The 19697-nt window shown below is 42.5% G+C and overlaps 1 protein-coding gene across 1 annotated transcript; it reads left to right on the forward strand.

Moving 5' to 3' along the window:
- The first annotated feature begins 5915 nt into the window (after positions 1–5915).
- LOC120990726 (ras GTPase-activating-like protein IQGAP2) lies at positions 5916–19446 on the forward strand. The gene is made up of 5 exons (XM_040419635.1): positions 5916–5932; positions 9942–10098; positions 12707–12784; positions 15701–15777; positions 19413–19446. Exons 1-5 carry the CDS (start codon positions 5916–5918, stop codon positions 19444–19446), a joined length of 363 nt encoding a protein of 120 aa, XP_040275569.1.
- The last annotated feature ends 251 nt before the right edge of the window (positions 19447–19697 follow it).

Here is a 19697-nt window from a genome sequence, read left to right on the forward strand (position 1 = left end):
CCGTCTGCCGAGCGTCAAGGCGATCTCTGTTAGATGGGTTCCTACGCTAAATTCTACCTGGTAGGTGCCATGACGGCTACCTTACACTTCAGGGAGTATAGGTTCCACATCCCTACGCTAAATTTTACCTGTTAGGTGCCATGACGGCTACCATACACTTCAGGGAGTGTATGTTACACAGCAGGCCCACTCCACGACATCACCGGCGCCAAATGGCTACCAAGGACTACAGTGAGAGTCCACAAACTATCCCACTCCTGGTGCCATGGCTTCAGTGAGTGAAGGGGAGCAGGCCTGACTATGTACTAGCACTAATTAAAATCAGCCTATATGGCAGACAGGGTGGTCAGGAGTGCATGACTGAGGAGGCAGCCACACCTCCAGTATAAACTGCAAAGAAAAACCAAAAAAGGGGGTCAGTCAGCAGAACTTGAGAGCTGAGCCACATTCTAGATCCTTGTTTTTTTCAACCATAGTAATGATGAGAATACCTAGATAGGTTCTGACTCTTGATATCTACAGTAGTTTCCAAAACTAATTATATAGATATTTCCATTACTGTAAATTATAAGAATATTGGAGTTCCATACATACATAAAACCAGAAGATGGGTGCCTCCATTTACATTTCTCACCTCTCTTGCAGACTGAGAGGACACCAGTAGTGAGGCTGGAGTTGGAGGGAGATGCTTCTTCTGCAGTTCCTTTCCATACCCTCACCTGTCATCACAGGTCCTGCACCATCTTTCTAAGAATTAAAGACCCTTGAGCTTTTCTAAGCATGGAACTGAATTAAAGGGATTCTGTCACCTCGTTTTCGGTTATAGAGATGCAGACATGCACGGCTAGATCGCCGCTAGCATGTCCGCATATATACCGGTCCTATAGGGCTGTGTCCTTTTATTTTGTTTAAAAAATGATTTTATAGATATGTAAATGAGCCGTGTAAGGTGCCCAAGGGGCTGCACTAACCTTCCTGGTGCCCAGCCACGCCCCCCTGTGAAGGAGCCCAGCACCGCCTATGTCCTCCGAATCTCCTCCTTTCATCACAGTTAGATTGCCGTAATCTCGCGATGCGCAGTGCCGGTATAGTGTTCCTTCCCTGTGCTAGCATCAGCCTCACGGAAGGAACTGTGCATGCGCGAGATTACAGCAATCTAACTGTGATGAAAGGAGGAGATTCGGAGGACATAGGCGGTGCTGGGCACCAGGAAGGTTAGTGCAGCCCCTTGGGCTCCTTACAAGACTCGTTTACATATCTTTAAAATCATTTTTTAAACAAAATAAAAGGACACAGCCTTATAGGACCGGTATATTGCGTACATGCTAGCGGCGATCTAGCCGTGCATGTCCGCAGCTCTATAACCGAAAACGAGGTGACAGAATCCCTTTAATGCTGCAGGGTTTGCACCATTAGTGAAGTTCTTGTTTAATTAGTCTGGACCTGTGGCCCTCTCAGGAATGGGGCCTTTGGTAAATTGCCCAGTTCAGTCCCCCTAATGCTGGCCCTGCTTAATGGCAAATTGTTCCTCCTTGCTCAGTGACACCATATGTGGCTGCCAACTCCACCTGGCGTGGCCTGTTTTGTATTTACCTTTTGTAACTGCTTTTAATGGAGAAAAAATTAAATTGAATGGATTTTACCAATACCGGTGTCTGGAAATCGCTTACATTTATCGCTGTGGGAGTGCAGTCCTGCACCATTCGTGCCCCGGAGGTCCGAGCAGAAGTTGGCGTTTGTTACTATACTTAGGGCTCATGCACATGACAGTATTTTGCATTCAGTATACTGGCCGTTTTTTTAGTTCAGTATGCGGTACATATACTGAACCATTCATTTCAATGGTTCAGCAAAAAAAACTGGTGTCTCCGTGTGCATTCCCTTTCAGTATTTCCGTATTTCCGTACCGTGAAAAGATAGAACATGTCCTATTCTTGCCCGCAAATCACGGTGCTTGGCTCCATTCAAGTCAATGGGTCCGCAAAAAAAAAGGAACACATACGGAAATGCATCTGTATGTCTTCCGTGTCTGTTCCGTTTTTGCTGAACCATCTATTGGAAATGTTATGCCCAGCCCATTTTTTTCTATGTAATTAATGTATACTGTATATGGCATACGGAAAAACGGAACGGAAACGGAAACACAGCGGAAACAAAAAACGGACCGCAAAACACTGAAAAAGCCATACTGTCGTGTGCATGAGCCCTTAGCCAGCTCCACCTACCCCTCCATCAGCCCTACATACAGACCTCAACTGCAGCAGAACCTCATTATTAAGCGTAGAGGTTAGATTCCTAAACCCAATTTATCGCAAACGCTTTCATACTTTTCGAAAAGTGCCAGCATCTGAGGGGCATATATGATGTAGCTAGGACAGAGAAGGGTATAATATTCACTGAAGCTGCTAAAAACCCTCTGGGCAAAGGGAGAATTTTATGTCATTATGGTGATAGCTCAGGAGAATGAATTTCGTACAGAAGCAATTTGTCAGATCTCTTCTGCTGGAGATGATGAACATGAACCTTTTAGCATCTCTCAACTCTTTGTAATCATCTGGTTCTTCAGAACATGCTTTTCCTACAGATGCTTCAATGGTAATTTTTTTTTTGTATCATGTAATACTATATTTTCCCAGTAGTGGCCACTGCAGAAGAAATGAGCGGCCGGTGGTAACCTTACCAGATCATCGGTTTGGTCTCTTGTATCGGATAACCTCTCGGATACACTTCTGCTACAAATGTGAGCTGGAAATAGAAAGGCTTGCTGCGTATATTGCAGTAGAGGTTTAATTCTGCAATTTTCCTCTCACAGTTTATCATCAGGAACACACAAACATCTATTACGTCTGCTCCATATGGAGAAGGGGGGTGGGATGTTATTCTAGATACCTCTCAGCTTGGTTCCCATCTGTCTGAACCATATCACAAAATAATAGTTCTTTACGTCTTCCTTCAGTCGTCACTTTGTGTTGGATCTGCTGCCATGTTTGGTTATATTGGCTTTGGAACAGAACTCTTATATTTAAAGCACAGAAGAAACTTTAAAAGTGAATTCATGTGTTAAATCTGTGTGTTTTGTTGGTGCGTCACATTCAAGTCCGGAACGTACAAAAGTGTAATGTGATGAGTATTTTGTGGTTAGTCATTTTTATTATGGTGGCTGTTTGTATGGCGTATAACCACTTGCTCTGTGCACATTATAATTTATGGGCTTAAAAGCTGCCGTGACTTACAATAACACACAGTCCGTACCAAAACATAGCTTTGTGTCTGGTAAACCAATAAGGGGACACAGTGCTCCCCCGATAGGGGTACGAAAAATTTAATCCCCACACATTTGATATTGATGGCGTATCCTAAAGGCATCCTTTAGCTGAACCCGCCAACTTAGAGTGGACAGATTGACCGTCTAATGTATATGGGGGGTGTCTCTGTCCTCCCCGCTAACAGATATGGATTTCGACATGCCCAATAATTTTAGGGCCCGCTCAGACCTCTGCAAAATGGGTCCACGGATCCATTCATTTTCAATAGGGCCGCAAAAGATGCGACAGCACACCGTGCGCTGTTTGAAGCCACGGACAAGAAAATAAATTATTATCATAGTACCGGCCATGTGCGGACCGCAAAAATGAGGAACGCACATGGCCGGTGTCAGTGTTCAGCAGATCCGCAATTGGCGGACGCGTGAATGGACGCTTATTCTCAGGGATACAATCCACTGCCAGAGATGTCAGTCAATGGTTTATTCCTGTCACGGTGGGGAGTGGGGAAAACCCCCCCACCGTACAATGTAAAGGATAGAGGTAGCAACTAGGCCAGGAAGCAAGGAAAAGGGAAGCAGGTCACCTCCTATTGCGTCCCTAATCCTCTCCCTAACTCCTAACCGTATGAGCGGACCCTGATGGTAGGACGGCTCATACCCTGGATACCTAATATCCTGAGTCGCCCTGGAAATCCCTCAAATAGGAGCGGGGGAGAGACGACCTGTTCATCCACAACATGGAGAAACAGGAGTCTCTAAAGCCCTAGACGCGGGGAACAGGAGATACCATACGCAGCAAGAGGATCGGCAGGTAAGAACAACAAGACAACGCACTTACCTGCCGAAGCCTCCACTGGAACCCGTGCATCAGTACAGGAGCCCGAACACACAGCAGGTCACAGTACAAAAAACCCACACAGGAATCCAGCATACCGACTCTGCCAGAGCCCCCCATGCTCACACAGTGCATGGCCGCCCCAAGCAGCGCTGCAAACAGGCTTCAACATACAGGGCAAACGTCAAACATACATGTAGGGACAAACACCAACAACAGCCCAGACATGTAACAACCATGAAGACGTACAACACACCCTGAACATAAACCCACACTTAACAAATAACAAGTGAGGTAAGGAATCGGGAGCATACATAAGGAAGCACAATTTATGTCCAATAAGGTGGCCCTCAAGGACTGGGCAGAATCACCCAGGCAAGGAGCAAAGCTCCATCACCAAACAAGGCTGTAGTACAACTGCACCCAGCCTGCAAGCCACAGGTTTATATCAAGCTTACGGCCACACCCAGGACACACCATAATCCCCACTAGCTAAAAGATTAACCCCAAGCTCACCAAACAGCAGGGAGGCACACCTTAAAGGGGAATTGCACGTGCAAACCAAAAACTACACGTTGCCACCAGCAACGAGTCTGCATGGCAACCACGTCACGGTCAAGCAACAATAAGACTGTGACAATTCCCCTTTTCCCACAGGGAACATTGGCATATTCAGCAGAGAACTATCTAAAGAGTATGGCAGGCTTAAAGGGGTTTTTCAGTTTGCACACAAAAAATTATCTAACTCATAATTTTTAAAGGTAACTGTCATTTGTAATGTATTTTGTTTTACCTTTATTGCTCCTATCTTCCATTCTGGGCTGTGGTCACATGACCAAGTCCATGGAGCTCCCTCTTATTTCCTTTGATGTAATGTCCATGGGCGGGGCAGTGATAGGGGCGTGTCTATGTAACTAGCTGGTGGGAGGAGCTATAAACTAGCTGGGTGTTATTAGGGGTGATGATGGAGCTGTAGCAGAGATAGGAGAAGTGCATCATGGGTTCGGTTGGATACAGCAGCAGAAAGTGCTACATACAACATGACCATATCTGAAACCCTAGTAATCATGGAAAAACCCTTTAAAGACATATTCACATCTCAGCTATTTATGGCTAAGATTGACGTTCCTGTTGTATGTGGTGATCAGTGGTGGCTGGGGTTGTGGAAACAGATGAGCGGGTTGTGCTATGATATTTCTGAAACTCCCATTCACTTCAGTGCAGCACAGTCTGCTCAGCTGTTTCTGCAACCTTGGCTACCTCTGGCGCAGCATACGATGGATGGTCTGATCTCAGTCATGACTGGCTGAGATGGGAATCTCGCCTTAAATGCAACACCTAAAATCAAGGGTGGATTGGGGACTAAAAGTGGCCCCATGTTGTAGTTGTGTCCAAATTGACAGAAAAATCTATTAGGCAGGAACAAGAGAAGGAGGCAGGGCCTGCAATACCGTAATGCGGCACAAAATACCGCCCCAGCAGAGTCAAATACCACAGGGCAGCATAAAATACTGCCACCCCAACCACAGTATTCAACTATATCACCGTCATGAGGTGTTGAGTTCAGGAGGGCACCTGTGGCTGTTGAGTATCAGATCATTATGTACCTGGCCTGCTGCCATCAAGAGGGCTTAAATGGCCCCCTGGGCATCGGCCCACAGGGAAATGTTTCTGTAGGGTCTATGGCCAATCCGCCTCTGTCTAAAATCATTATTTATGGGCAGCCCATCGCCCTGTGTACTGCCGACAAACAGTAAATCTGTAGTAACGATCATTCATCCCCCTACAAATGGGATTATTGATGCATGTGAACGAATGGCTGAGAATGAACGGTTTGTTCTCGATCATTGGCCTGAGTATGAGCTTCAGATGGTGTGATAAAAAACAATGTAGTAATTCATAGCACTCAATAACATTACCGATGTCATGTTCTCAAACAAATCAGACCTAATTCTGGTCGCTAAGGACATCAGCACAGTTTTTCTTTGCAGAAGATTTAATAAATATCCCTAGGGGGTTGCAGAAAAACAGATACTGAATATTTTCCAGTGTCCTCAAATCACATGTCCAGTACCAGAAGCACAGCCTGCGAGATGGGTAGAAATGTCCACACCAGGTTCTTCATATGTGCAAGCACAGCATCTGTTTGTGTGTGTGATATATATACGATTTACGGGGCATTCACACGACTTTATCTGTTTTGCGGTTTGTAAATTGTGGATCCAAAAAATACGAATACAGTCCATGTGGATCCCGCGTTTTTCATGAACCCCATTGAAAACATTGGACAAGAATGGGACATGTTCTAGAATTTGCCACATGGGTGACATCGATATGCTGTCTGTTTTTTTTGTGGCCTCATAGAAATGAACGGGTCTGCGTGCGATCCACAAAAAAAAGCAGATCAGACGCAGACCGAAAATACGGTCGAATGAATGCTCTCTTACCTTGTACAATAGCACCCATGTTCTCTAACTTGATGATTTTACATATAAGAATAAAAAATAAACAGAATAGTTATTGCTGTGTCTGAAAATATCTAAACTATTAAAACATAAAATTATATTTCCTGTCCGGCGGATACCATAACCTGGAAAAAATAAAATAATGGGTGATTCTCCATTTTTTTTGGTTACCTTTTCATCCCCAAAAAGTGCTCAAACAGCCATATGTACCCCAAAATAATATCAATAAAAGCTCCTGCTTGACGTGCAGTAAAAAAAAATAAAAAAAGAAGAAAACCTCACACAGCTCTGTAGACAAAAATATAACAAAAAGTATGGCTGTCAGAATATGGCATTGCAAAGAACATATATTTATTAAAAAAAATTGAAAAGTAGTAAAACATTAACTATATAAATTTAATATTGTCGAAATCATACTTATCCACAGAATAAGTGTCATGTCATTTTTAGTGCAGAGTGAATGCCATAAAAATGCAATAATACTCCATGAAAAAGGCAGATTTTTATTATTTTCAGCCAGATTTTTTTTTCCACTGCAATATATTTACAAATTAAATGATGCCATTAAAACTACAACATGTCCCACAAAAAGCCCTCATATGGATATGTGAACCGAAAATTTAAAGTCGTGGCTCTTGGAAGGTGGGGATGAAAAAACAAAAACACAAAACAATATTTTAGTGTCCCTTTTAATAATTGGTTGCTTTCTTGGCACTAAAGTCTTTTCTCAATTTTTTTTTATATAGTCTGTTTTTCTTGTTCACTTTTATTTGGAGTGTTTGAATGAAATTACATACTGGTCTAGTCAGCACATCCTGCTTGTGAAATATTCAGTAATATCAAAGGGAACAGAGAAGCCTGGTAAAGGCATTATGAAATGCAAAACTGCAGTAACTGGGGCTGTTTTAAAATACATGATAAAATCATCTAAAAAAAAAAATTCTAAAAAAAGAAAGAAAACAAGTAACTTTTAGGGTCCATTCACACATCCGTTGTTTCTTTCCTGATCTGTTCCGTTTTTTGCAGAACAGATCTTGACCAGATCTGGACCCATACATTTTCAATGGGTCCTGAAAAAAATCGGACAGCTCAATGTCAGATTTTTTTTCAGGACCCATTGAAAATGAATGGGTCCAGATCTGTTCCGCAAAAACGGAACAGATCAGGAAAGAAACAACGGACGTGTGAATGGACCCTTAGTTACATCCACAAGGAACAGAAAACTCTGCAGGAAATCCTTGGTTAATTGGCAGCGAAATTCCCATTTCCATCATGCAGGTTTTGGCTGCAGTTTTATGGCAGAATCTACTGTGGATTTCAAAGTCAAATCCACAAAGGAAATCTGCAGCAGAAATTGACAGATTTAAAAATCTGCATTTTCTGCGTGGAAAATTTCCACAGAGATTTGATTTATTTAGATTTCATCCATTTTACTGCTGCTATATTCCATTGTGTATTTTCCACAGAATTACATCCGATGTGGACATACTGTACCCTTAGACACCTAAGTCTTTGGCTTTACACTAGACTAGGGGTTTCCAGTATTTTAACAGTAGAAATCATGCCAAGTAAAAAAATATTAAAACCCTGACAGAAACCTGATGGACCCCATGATAGGTCAAAGGAAACACATCCTTCATAGCTGTCATCGCCAGTGTAAAATCGTGTAAAATTAACATAAAAAAAATCAAACTTACCGCCTCCATTTGCTCACGATGGGCCGACCACCGCCATCTTGCTTGACGCCCGAGATGATGTCATCATGTCTGCCGACGTCATACGTCACTGACCGTGCACGGGATTTTGGCCGAGGTGTTCAATCAAGATGGCGGCGGCCAGCTGCGAGCAAATGGAGGCAGTAAGTATGATATTTTATTTTATTTTTTTTACACTATTTCAGGTTAAATTGATTCGCTACCACGAAGCACAAGGAAATTTGGCTTTGCGGCGAATCAAATTTTTCCTGAAATTTGGATCGAATTCCACTTCAGTGGATTCGATTCGCTCATCTCTAATTGTAATACACATGTAAAATATTTGTTCAGTTCTTTATCTACATGCCATTTTCTCTCTGGTAGCGCCCCCCTGCTGTTTTTCCCTTCTGATCCAACTTCTCTGCATTCAGTAGTAGACCAACATGCTCAGCAGGTCTTCCTCCTCTCAGTGCCAGCAAAGTTACCTCCTATTAGAGCAGGTGAAGCGGCCCAGACATCATTCATTCTAGATTGATAGAAGACCGAGTATAGCTATATCTCTCTAGACAGTGGAGAAGGACATTTTGGTGGCATTACATACCATATGTATCTCTTGGGCTATAAGTGAGGGGCTATTTTCTATGCAGGGGAGGAAGGTGTTCACAAGAGCTAATTGCAGTGCATCTTGAGAAATGCAGATGCTTGATGAGCTGCTGCCCTCCCACAAAAAAGGGAGGGAAATCCCTCAAAAACATGAGGGAAAAGTTATATATTTGTGAGATAACCCTGGGATTATTGTGAATATAGAAAATAATTGGGAGGGTTATTAGAAAAGCAAGTTGTGGGTTCAGCAGGTTTGTGACTATAGGAGGAGCAGAGGTCATACAGTTCTACATATACCTTTGCCCCATACAAGGAGACCAGTACTATAAATCGTTGGGCACTATTACAAATCAGAAGCTTTAAAGGGGTTGTGTCATCTCAGACAATAGGGACATATCACTCTGGGACCTGCACCTATCGTAAACGGAGCCGGTAAAGTCCCAGAGGGGGCACTGCGGATGTGCGGATGCCCTCCATTCATTTCTATGGGGCCGACAAAAATAGGGAAATTTCCGTGCAAGCACGGTGTGCTCCCATTCATTTCTATGGGGATTTCAAAAATAGTAGAGCGCACCGCTTGGTTATTTTTGGCAGGACAGTAGGAAGCCATAGCCTTGTGTTAGGCTTCGTTTTAGAGACCGGTGTGGGTCCCAGAGGTGGGACCCGCACCTATCAGACAATGGGGGCATATACTAGCGATATAATCCCATTGTCTGAGATGGGAAAACCCCTTTAAGTTATCCTTGGGCTGTCCAAGACATGGAAAAGCCATCTGTCATAACTTTAACCATTTGAGAAGCAGATGGAGTCTGCACTGTCCTCATCTACAATACTTATGTTGTCCCGTTTTATCAGATCCTTGCTCTGTAGTTCACCTGTAAGTTTTTGGCTCTTGCAAAGTCTATATTGGATACATATGTACATCGAGCGCATGTCATTTTGACACCCGGCCCCAAACAACTATGTTGCATGTCTCGCATCTGGATTTGGATTTATGAGCCAATGTCTACGAGAAAAATGTATAATGAAGTGATCTCTTCAATGTGTGCCAACACTTTTTTTTTGTTACTTGGTTGCAGGTGGATAGAAGCTTGTCTTGTTGAAGAACTGCCGCCAACTACAGAACTGGAAGAAGGTTTAAGAAATGGGGTTTACTTGGCAAAGTTAGGCAGATTCTTTGCTCCAAAATTGATATCTGAAAAGAAGATTTATGACGTGGAACAGACAAGGTTTAAGGTTCGTCCTTCAACTTTTAGAGCGTTGCTGTTTTGCAGGTGTTTCTGACCCTTCATTATGAAGCTAAATAAGGATTGAATGTAAAATGGATTGCCAAAATCTGACCTAGAGCGTTCTTCTAACACACCTACCTCGTTTTAAAATCATAACCCTTCACGCAAATATGTTTAAGTAATAATAAGGCCTTAAAGGGGTTGTCTCACTTGACCAAATGGCATAAAGTTAATACAAGGCAAACTTAGTGGGAAGTAATGGAAAGAATGTCACAGTAGTACAATGCTAGCAGAAGAGAGACATCCCCTGCTTCTGAGTGAAATGCATCTAGCTGTGCAGCTGAAACAGGTAATAATATGGCGGGGGGGGGGGAAATTTGGGAAGTCCAAAAAGACCTGCTCCTTCACAGTTATGATTGTACAAAGAAGAGCAGCCATTAGGAAAACTGTATTTTGAAAACTCCAGTATGCTTGAATAATTCTAGCACTCTCATGGCTGCCTTGGTGGTCAAATATTGGTTCTGATTTATTTCCAGTGTTGCTCCAGGTTGTTTTCAGCCCCTACAAACATACTTCAGCAGTGATCCGGGAGCTCTTTCAGTAGTGGTGTAGAATGTATAATTGTATGTGACTTCGAAAATGGGCAAATTGCACCAAATGTGTAGAAATAGTTCATACCATATGATAAATTTGACACAAGTTGCTACATTAGATACATTTCTCTACCTTAAAGGGATATATCAGCCAGAAGCATTTATCATCTGTCCACTGGTGCTAAATCTTTCGGACCCCACCACTTTTTCATTGGTAAATTGTAGAGTCCAGCTGTTCATTCCTCCCTCGCATCTTTAGGACCTCTCGTTGAACGGCAGTGAATGGACTCTGCTAGACAAAGTACTGTGACTTAAAGGGGTTTTCTGACAGTTTTATACTGATGATATCCTCAGGACGGGGTCATCAGTATCTGATTGGTAGGGACTGACACCCGAAACCCATGCCGGTCAGCTGTTTGAAGAGACTAGAGCTCTCCAGTGAGCGCTGCAGCTGAAGGACAGCACTGTACATTGTATAATGGCTGTGCTTGGTATTCCCTTCAATGGGACTGAGCTGTGCCTAGGCCACATGACTGATGAATGTGATGCTATTTACTTAGGTTAAGCTGTGAGAAGGCCATGGTGCTCACCGGAGCACCCTGGCCTCCTTAATCAACTGATCGGCATGGGTTCCAGGTGTCTGAACTCCCACTATTCAGATACTAACGACCTATCCTGAGTAGTGCTGAGCAAATCGAAGTCCATGAAGTGGACTTCGATCCGGATTTCAGAGTAAACTCTATTCACAGTGAATCCGAATTTCTTCATGTTTTGTAGTAGCAAATCGATTTTACCTGAAATAGTGTAAAAAAAACGGAAAAAATAAATCATACTTGCATTTGCTCACGACGGGCCGCCCATCTGCCATCTTGCTTGAAGATCTCGCACGAAATCTCTTGCGGGGTGACGTATGACATCACTATGCCAGCCGGCCGCTTGAGATTTTGTGCCAGATCTTCAAGCAAGATGGCACTGGCCAGCTCATCATGAGCAAATAGATCTTTAATTTACCACTCTGTAAACTATCAGATGCCACGATCAGCTATAAATGCGGCATCTGAGGGATACAATGACGGGGAGCCGTTCCGTTATTGCACACTCTACTACTACAAAGAAATACGCTTCGTGGCCAAGTAATTGGTCACGAAGTGAATTTTTTAGTAAAATTTGGCGAAGCAGCCGAATAGAATTTTCCAATACTTCGCTCATCTCTAATTCTGAGGATAGCTCATCAGCATAAAACACTCGGAAAGCTTCTTTAATCTAGATATGGAATCTGAAATGCGTGACTGTAAATAACACTGCAGAATTGACAGGTCTGTTCCTCTGAAGCATCGTCTAGACAGCTACTCCAGAGTAAATAGAGAATCTTTTCTTGTAACTGAGCCAGCAGGATGATTCTTTCCAAAAACTGACATTTAGTAGCTGCTTTTGTCATAGAGCGATGTCCATGCCAAGAGTAGCTGACCCAGTTCCATGAGATACTATTGGATGTTACCTAATCGGCTCTAAATCTCGATAATACCTTGCAGCAGCTGCAGTTTCCTAGGTACGCCCAGTTTCTAACTGAAGTTTCTTGTGCCAACCAGAAGAAATTATTTTGAGGAGCAATCCAAAATCTGTAGAACACGTAACCCCTTTTTATTATTGCATATGCACAAAATATCAATTGTGTTTATAGTTGTGAATTATTCAATAACATATGGACCCAAGTTCCAAGAGATTACCTCCAACGTATCTCTAAATGGGGTTATCTTCTGCAAGACCTTTGAGGTTGTCATAGCCTGGGTCCACCACGAGATCCTGTTGCACTCTGGATACAGTAATATTGATATAGTACTGGGTTCATTTTCCTGCAGGCTGTACAGGTGCATGGTCCCAACAACTAGATACGGTATAAAACGTGTTCCTCTTGTGAACCGCTCCTAATTACAATGCAGCATTTCTGCTGGGGTATTGAAATATAGTATATACATATGTTGTATACTAGTAACTAACAGTATAGTGATTTTGTGTTTCTAGCGCTCTGGTTTACACTTTCGGCATACAGATAATACTGTACAGTGGTTGCGGGCTATGGAATCAATTGGGCTCCCTAAGGTAAGAGACTAATTGGATTTTATTGCTAATGGTTTACAGTGGAATTTAATCTATATTAGACCTTACGGGCTGGAGAGGCTGTAGTTTTATTCAGCGGGATTACCGACCGATAAATAGGCTAATAACACTAGCTTTTTACTTTGGCTGCAGGTTCCAAGGTTGGAGAGCCAGAGGTGCTCATGTGCTGAAAATTGCATAAACAGCAATAACCTTGTGTCCTTCTATCATCAGAATTGTTCTTTCTGTTTGTGAGCTGGAGAGATTCTATATTATATCAAAGGACAGGAAAATTCCTTATGGTTTTCTATTGGCAAGCACAATATGTTTTATGGCTGATGATGTTTGCTGCACCATAGACTGAATACAGGCCACACTTAAAGGCTATGTACTCCTTTTTGGGGCGTTTTTTTAAAAAAAAATTTAACGATTGCGTTGTACTTATTTTGAGCTAAAAATAATTTTTTTCAATTGGTCTTTATTAAAAATATGGAGTTTTTTTTGTGTACAGAGCTGAGATGCTGTAGCAGCAGCCTCTGGGTTTTCTCTCTTCTCCATCAGTTGGGGAGCTGACAGGCTCCTTATCGCCGCTCTCTGACAATATAAACACTCATTGTAGCTCAGTTCTTATCTTACTGAAAAGAATGTGGCTTAAATAAGCGTTTATGACCTCTTAGTGATTTAGAGATAATGGTTATTAGATGACCGGAGGAAAGTGAAAGTACCAGTCACACACTTAGGAAGACAGTTAACCCTTTGTGACAGAGTGACAATATTTTTTAATAAATACCAATTGAAAATAGGTGTACATAGCCTTTAAAGGAAATGACCTATTGTTTAGATCACATTTTTATGATAAATATTTTTTAATAACTTTTGGTGATTTTGTTTTCATTTTCAATGTCCTATCTATATATTCAAAAATAAATCCTAAAATCTTGCAGTTTTTGCACTAGACCTAATAATATGCTGATACTTCCTGTTTTATACAGGTAACTTTTTAGTAGCCACCCATCAAAGGCAGATTTGCACAGGATCCACCATTCACAATAGATGATATTAAAGCTTATCTCCTCCCTCCTGACCTCTGCACAGGTCACAGAGCATGCCTAGAAAACTCTCACATAGAAGTCAGAGGTCAGTTCCAGTCTATTGTGACTATGGCCTAGGTGGCTGCACTCAAAGAACTGTCTATCTAAATTTTAGGCCTAGTGGTCAGTGCAAAAACTGCATGACTTTAGGATTTTTAAATATGGAAAATTTAAAAAGAAAATCAACCAAAAAATAAAAAAATAGATATATTTAACAAAAACATTTTCTGATGACACATTCCATTTAAGATGGCAATATGCTTTAGATAAATGTCCACCAAACCCACTGATTTTTGCAGTACTGGACGACCATCTAATGTAAATGGGTATTGAGCACGTTGGCTTTCAACTTGCCCAAAACTGTGTTCTAACAGGAGGTAAGCTGCCAACAGAGACGTCTGCCAGTGGATTGTTTCCTCCTTCTCATAAAGAAAACATACATACTTTGGTAGGAGGTGAAGGAATAGCTGTCAGTCAACCAAGCTTTCAGGTGACAGCTATTGATGGTATATGGCCAATATAATTATTCTTCTATGGACTGTATGGCCACCTTTTAAAAAAGGATAGTATTCTGATGATGGATTCAGAGGACAATAGTAAAGAATAAAATGTTCTCCCCAGCGGCCTCTTTCTCTGTAGGATAATTCCTCTTCTATAGGCTTCATGCACATGACCGTATGTTGAGTTCTTGTCCAATTTGCATTTTATGTTGATCGCACACAGACCAGTTCACTTCAACGGCTCTGCAAAAGATGTCATCTATGTGCTGTCCGCATCCATGTGGCCATTCCGAAAATTATCGAACATGTCCTATTATAGTCCATTTTGCAGACAAGAATAACCATTTCTATAAGGAAATTGCGGCACACATGTACAGTAATCGTATTTTGCAGATCCGTGGTTTGCAGACCACAAAATGGATATAGTCATGCGCATGAGGCCTAAGGAGAGATTTTTGTCATTGACTTAAACAGTCATTAACTTTTATGAGAAAAATACCTCTTTTTCCACTTATCAAACTCTTCCCCCTACTAAAACTGGGGTAGAGGGCTGATAAGTGGAGAAAAGGCATTTTTCTCTGATACGGTGCATTCCAAAGTTTCTTATATTTACCTGTATTATTGAGTTATATGTTGTAATATATGCAATTTTCTCCCTTTATCAGTCTGTTAGAAGCGCCCCAACAATAAGCTGATCACATGGTCCCACACTCCTTAGACACCAGACAATCGGGAGACCTGGCAGCCAGTCTTCAGTCCTCTGCAGTGCCTTCACAGGGGAAATCAGTGTGCTGTCCATGTACTACATGGATATGCTGGGTTCTCCAGAGCGAAAGATGATCTTTTCATCTACTCTTCTTTATAACTAATATATCAGGGTCCTGAATGGGCACTCCGAATAACTCACTGAGTGTTTGAAAATGTTTTTCGCTATCCCGAGTAGGTGTAGGTGAACTACTCTTTAAGTTTTGGAATGTCCTGTTTGGGAGTTATACCTAGGCTAGGTTCCGATCTGCCCCGGAGGCTGCGTTAAGATACTGGGCTCCCTAAAGTGAACTCAATGGACCCCTTTATAGTCAACAAGGTCCATCAGGACCATCTATTTTCATCTTCTGACGGAGTTGGCCCTACCTTTCTTTCCTCCTGTTTTTCTGCTCTAAAAATGGAAAAATGAAATACATTTATAATTATTCACATCTATATGTTTTCTATGATTTTGCTTTCCACTTCCAACGTATGCAACTCATTATTTCCTAATGTGAATACTAACCTTTTGAAGTGAAATTCTGCCCAATACAATACTTTTCTCATCTGATTTACATTGACAGATCTTTTATCCAGAAACCACAGATGTTTATGATCGGAAAAACATCCCCCGTGTTATATATTGCATCCATGCATTAAGGTACAAGTAATATACTACTATATTTATGCGAATAAAGTCATCCTTTAAAATCTTTTCCAGAAATGTAAGGATGTATAAAGCAAGAATTGACCCCCCCCACCATCTAGGTTTTATATATGATGCAGTATGTGTGTGTGTGTATGTGTGTGTGTATATATATATATATATATATATATATATGTCACACACATTCATTGATTAAAAAAAATAATGTGGCAAGAAGAATTTGTTGAAATTTAACTTTCTATGTGTGAATGTAATGATGATATATGGAAGTGCCTACAATATTAGACTGAAAGGGATAGGTTTATTGGGAAAACGGTACAAGTGAAAGTTTGCTATAGTACCCTGTTGGGCGGCTCTAGCCTAGATGCATGATGAGATATGGTTGGGCATGGAGACATACAGGTTCTGTATGGTATTTAGCGGCACATTCACCCACATACAGTATGTTGCAGTGGGGCCTGTAGATCCTGCTCAAGCTGCTGTAGTGGACATATTGTATGAGGAGCCTGTGCTGCAGCTGCACAGGGGTACTGAAGGCAAGCGGGTCCACTGCTATGTTAAAGAAAAATGTAAAGTGCTCCCTACTAGTCTGCAGCAGTATTCTTGTCAAAAATACCAGGACCCTGACAAAAACTTGAGACCCCAATTAGAAGTCTGAGAGCTTGCCATTCATACTAATCAAGGCTCCAGTAGAAACCAAAGCTAATGATGGCAGTGCGAACGAAGCCTTAATAACTGACCCATCATACTGGTCATAGCTCCAGTAGAAACCAAAGCCAATGATGGCAGTGCGAACGAAGCCTTAATAACTGACCCATCATACTGGTCATAGCTCCAGTAGAAACCAAAGCCAATGATGGCAGTGCGAACGAAGCCTTAATAACTGACCCATCATACTGGTCAAAGCTCCAGTAGAAACCAAAGCCAATGATGGAGCCTTAATTTTGCATTTATTTTTTTTCAAACACCTATTGCTGTGAGTATGACAGTGGAGCTGAGCAGACGATCTTCTGGTTGTCCAGCAAAACTTACTGTGGACAATCATATATTCTGTATATCTAGAGGGTAGAAGCCTCTATACACATTACTGTATTGTAAGCCAGAGCAGCCTACAATCTAAGGAGTATGTGGAGCACCTGACTCTCCCCTGACACATAATGCTGGAGAAGAGAAGGATCGGACAAACTGAATTTTTTATCTTGACCTTTTTCTTTTCCCAGAAGATAAACCGCCACCAGAAGTGTCTGACAGCAGCTCTGTGCTCTCTCCTCATTGACTACACATTCATGCTCTGCCGAACAGAGTGTGTATCAATATAAGGGAGTCAGTAGAGATAGATGTCAGCCAGACGAAAGCTTAGCCAACAGCTAGTGATGTGTGTGGCCACTATATGAACTGGTGCTGCTCAGAAAGACTTTCCCTGGTTGGCCCAACACTGGTCAGTTAGCAGGGGCAGACTGCGAACCTAAAGTTTCCCCATGTTGTAGGTGGGTACAGATTGACAGAAGGCGGGGCAACAGAAGCAGGCGGGGACAACAATACCATATTGCAGCACAAAATACCGCTCCAGCAGAACCAAATACCACAGTGCAGCATAATACCGCCCCAGCAGAACCAAATACACAGTGCAGCATAAAATACCGCCCCAGCAGAACCAAATACACAGTGCAGCATAAAATACCGCCCCAGCAGAACTAAATAGAACAGTGCAGCATAAAATACTGCCCCAGCAGAACCAAATACCACAGTGCAGCATAAAATACCGCCCCAGCAGAACCAAATACCACAGTGCAGCATAAAATACCGCCCCAGCAGAACCAAATACACAGTGCAGCATAAAATACCGCCCCAGCAGAACCAAATACCACAGTGCAGCATAAAATACTGCCCCAGCAGAACCAAATACACAGTGCAGCATCAAATACTGCCCCAGCAGAACCAAATACCACAGTGCAGCCTAAAATACCGCCCCAGCAGAACCAAATACCACTGGTCAGTTAGCAGGGGCAGACTGCGAACCTAAAGTTTCCCCATGTTGTAGGTGGGTACAGATTGACAGAAGGCGGGGCAACAGAAGCAGGCGGGGACAACAATACCATATTGCAGCACAAAATACCGCTCCAGCAGAACCAAATAGCACAGTGCAGCATAAAATACCGCCCCAGCAGAACCAAATACACAGTGCAGCATAAAATACCGCCCCAGCAGAACCAAATACACAGTGCAGCATAAAATACCGCCCCAGCAGAACTAAATAGAACAGTGCAGCATAAAATACTGCCCCAGCAGAACCAAATACCACAGTGCAGCATAAAATACCGCCCCAGCAGAACCAAATACCACAGTGCAGCATAAAATACCGCCCCAGCAGAACCAAATACACAGTGCAGCATAAAATACCGCCCCAGCAGAACCAAATACCACAGTGCAGCATAAAATACTGCCCCAGCAGAACCAAATACACAGTGCAGCATCAAATACTGCCCCAGCAGAACCAAATACCACAGTGCAGCCTAAAATACCGCCCCAGCAGAACCAAATACCACAGTGCAGCATAAAATGCTACCCCAGCAGAACCAAATACCACAGTGCCGCATAAAATGCTACCCCAGCAGAACCAAATACCACAGTGCAGCATAAAATGCTACCCCAGCAGAACCAAATACCACAGTGCAGCATAAAATACTGCCCCAGCAGAACCAAATACACAGTGCAGCATAAAATACTGCCCCAGCAGAACCAAATACACAGTGCAGCATAAAATACCGCCCTAGCAGAACCAAATACCACAGTGCAGCATAAAATACCGCCCCAGCAGAACCAAATACCACAGTGCAGCATAAAATGCTGCCCCAGCAGAACCAAATACCACAGTGCAGCAAAAAAATACTGCCCCAGCAGAACCAAATATCACAGTGCAGCAATAAAAATACTGCCCCAGCAGAACCAAATACCACAGTGCAGCATAAAATACTGCCGCCCTCTCCACATCATTCAACTGTCCTTAGGATGCCAATGCAGTTGAATTCAGCAGAGCGGCCGCTGGCCAGATGCATCCGATCATTATATACCCAGTTGACGGCCATGAAAAGGGCTTGGGCGGCTCCCTGGCCATTGGCCCACCATGAAATTTCCATCTGGCCCTCTCAGTTAGCAATTGAACTTTACAATCTATTGGGTCCTGTATGTGGCCGGGATACCCAATGTTATCTTTTAGAGGGAGTCTGATATTTAGCAATCAATAGATAGGATTTTGACCCCTATGTATGATTGGGACGTAGGCTTGATCTAGAGCCCATTGTGATGCCTTCATACCTCAGCTGCGTATTAAGATTTTGGCTTTCTGTAAGTGATTGCTGCAGATGCGGGAATCACATCTGCATTAACCTTTGGGTTACTTATAAAGCCATCTGTTTGGAAGGGTTTTCTTCCTAATCTGAAACCAGACAAACTTGGATCTTGCCTTTAGTGATTTATATCTACCTCAAACAAAGCAAATGTGAGTGGTTCACACGAAGCAGACAGTTTTGGGTGACTTTCCCTCCATAGAAAGGTCAGACCTTGGTTTCTCTGGACTTGAGAAGTCGTCTGTTTGCTGTTCATGTAACAGGCATTGGTTATTGTTGCAGAGAACCTGTAACATCTGCCTCGTATTTCCTGTGACCGCAAGCTGCAACATAGGCTTCCAGGCATCTGCTACCTACAGGCGACATTATCTACTTCCTGGCCTGGCCGTCTTGTTTCCTGTCTATACAAAGCTTTTCCTCTTCAAATTTGTAATCATGGCAGGTATTTAATGTATTGAGTACAACAAAGCTGCCCCCAATACGCGGTAAATAGCATCCCTTACTGTATAACTCCCACATAAAGAAATCCGTGTAGGTATAATGGGCTAGAAGATAGTAAACCATGGA

This window comes from Bufo bufo, chromosome 2 (genome assembly GCF_905171765.1).
Source record: "Bufo bufo chromosome 2, aBufBuf1.1, whole genome shotgun sequence".
NCBI lineage: Eukaryota > Metazoa > Chordata > Amphibia > Anura > Bufonidae > Bufo > Bufo bufo.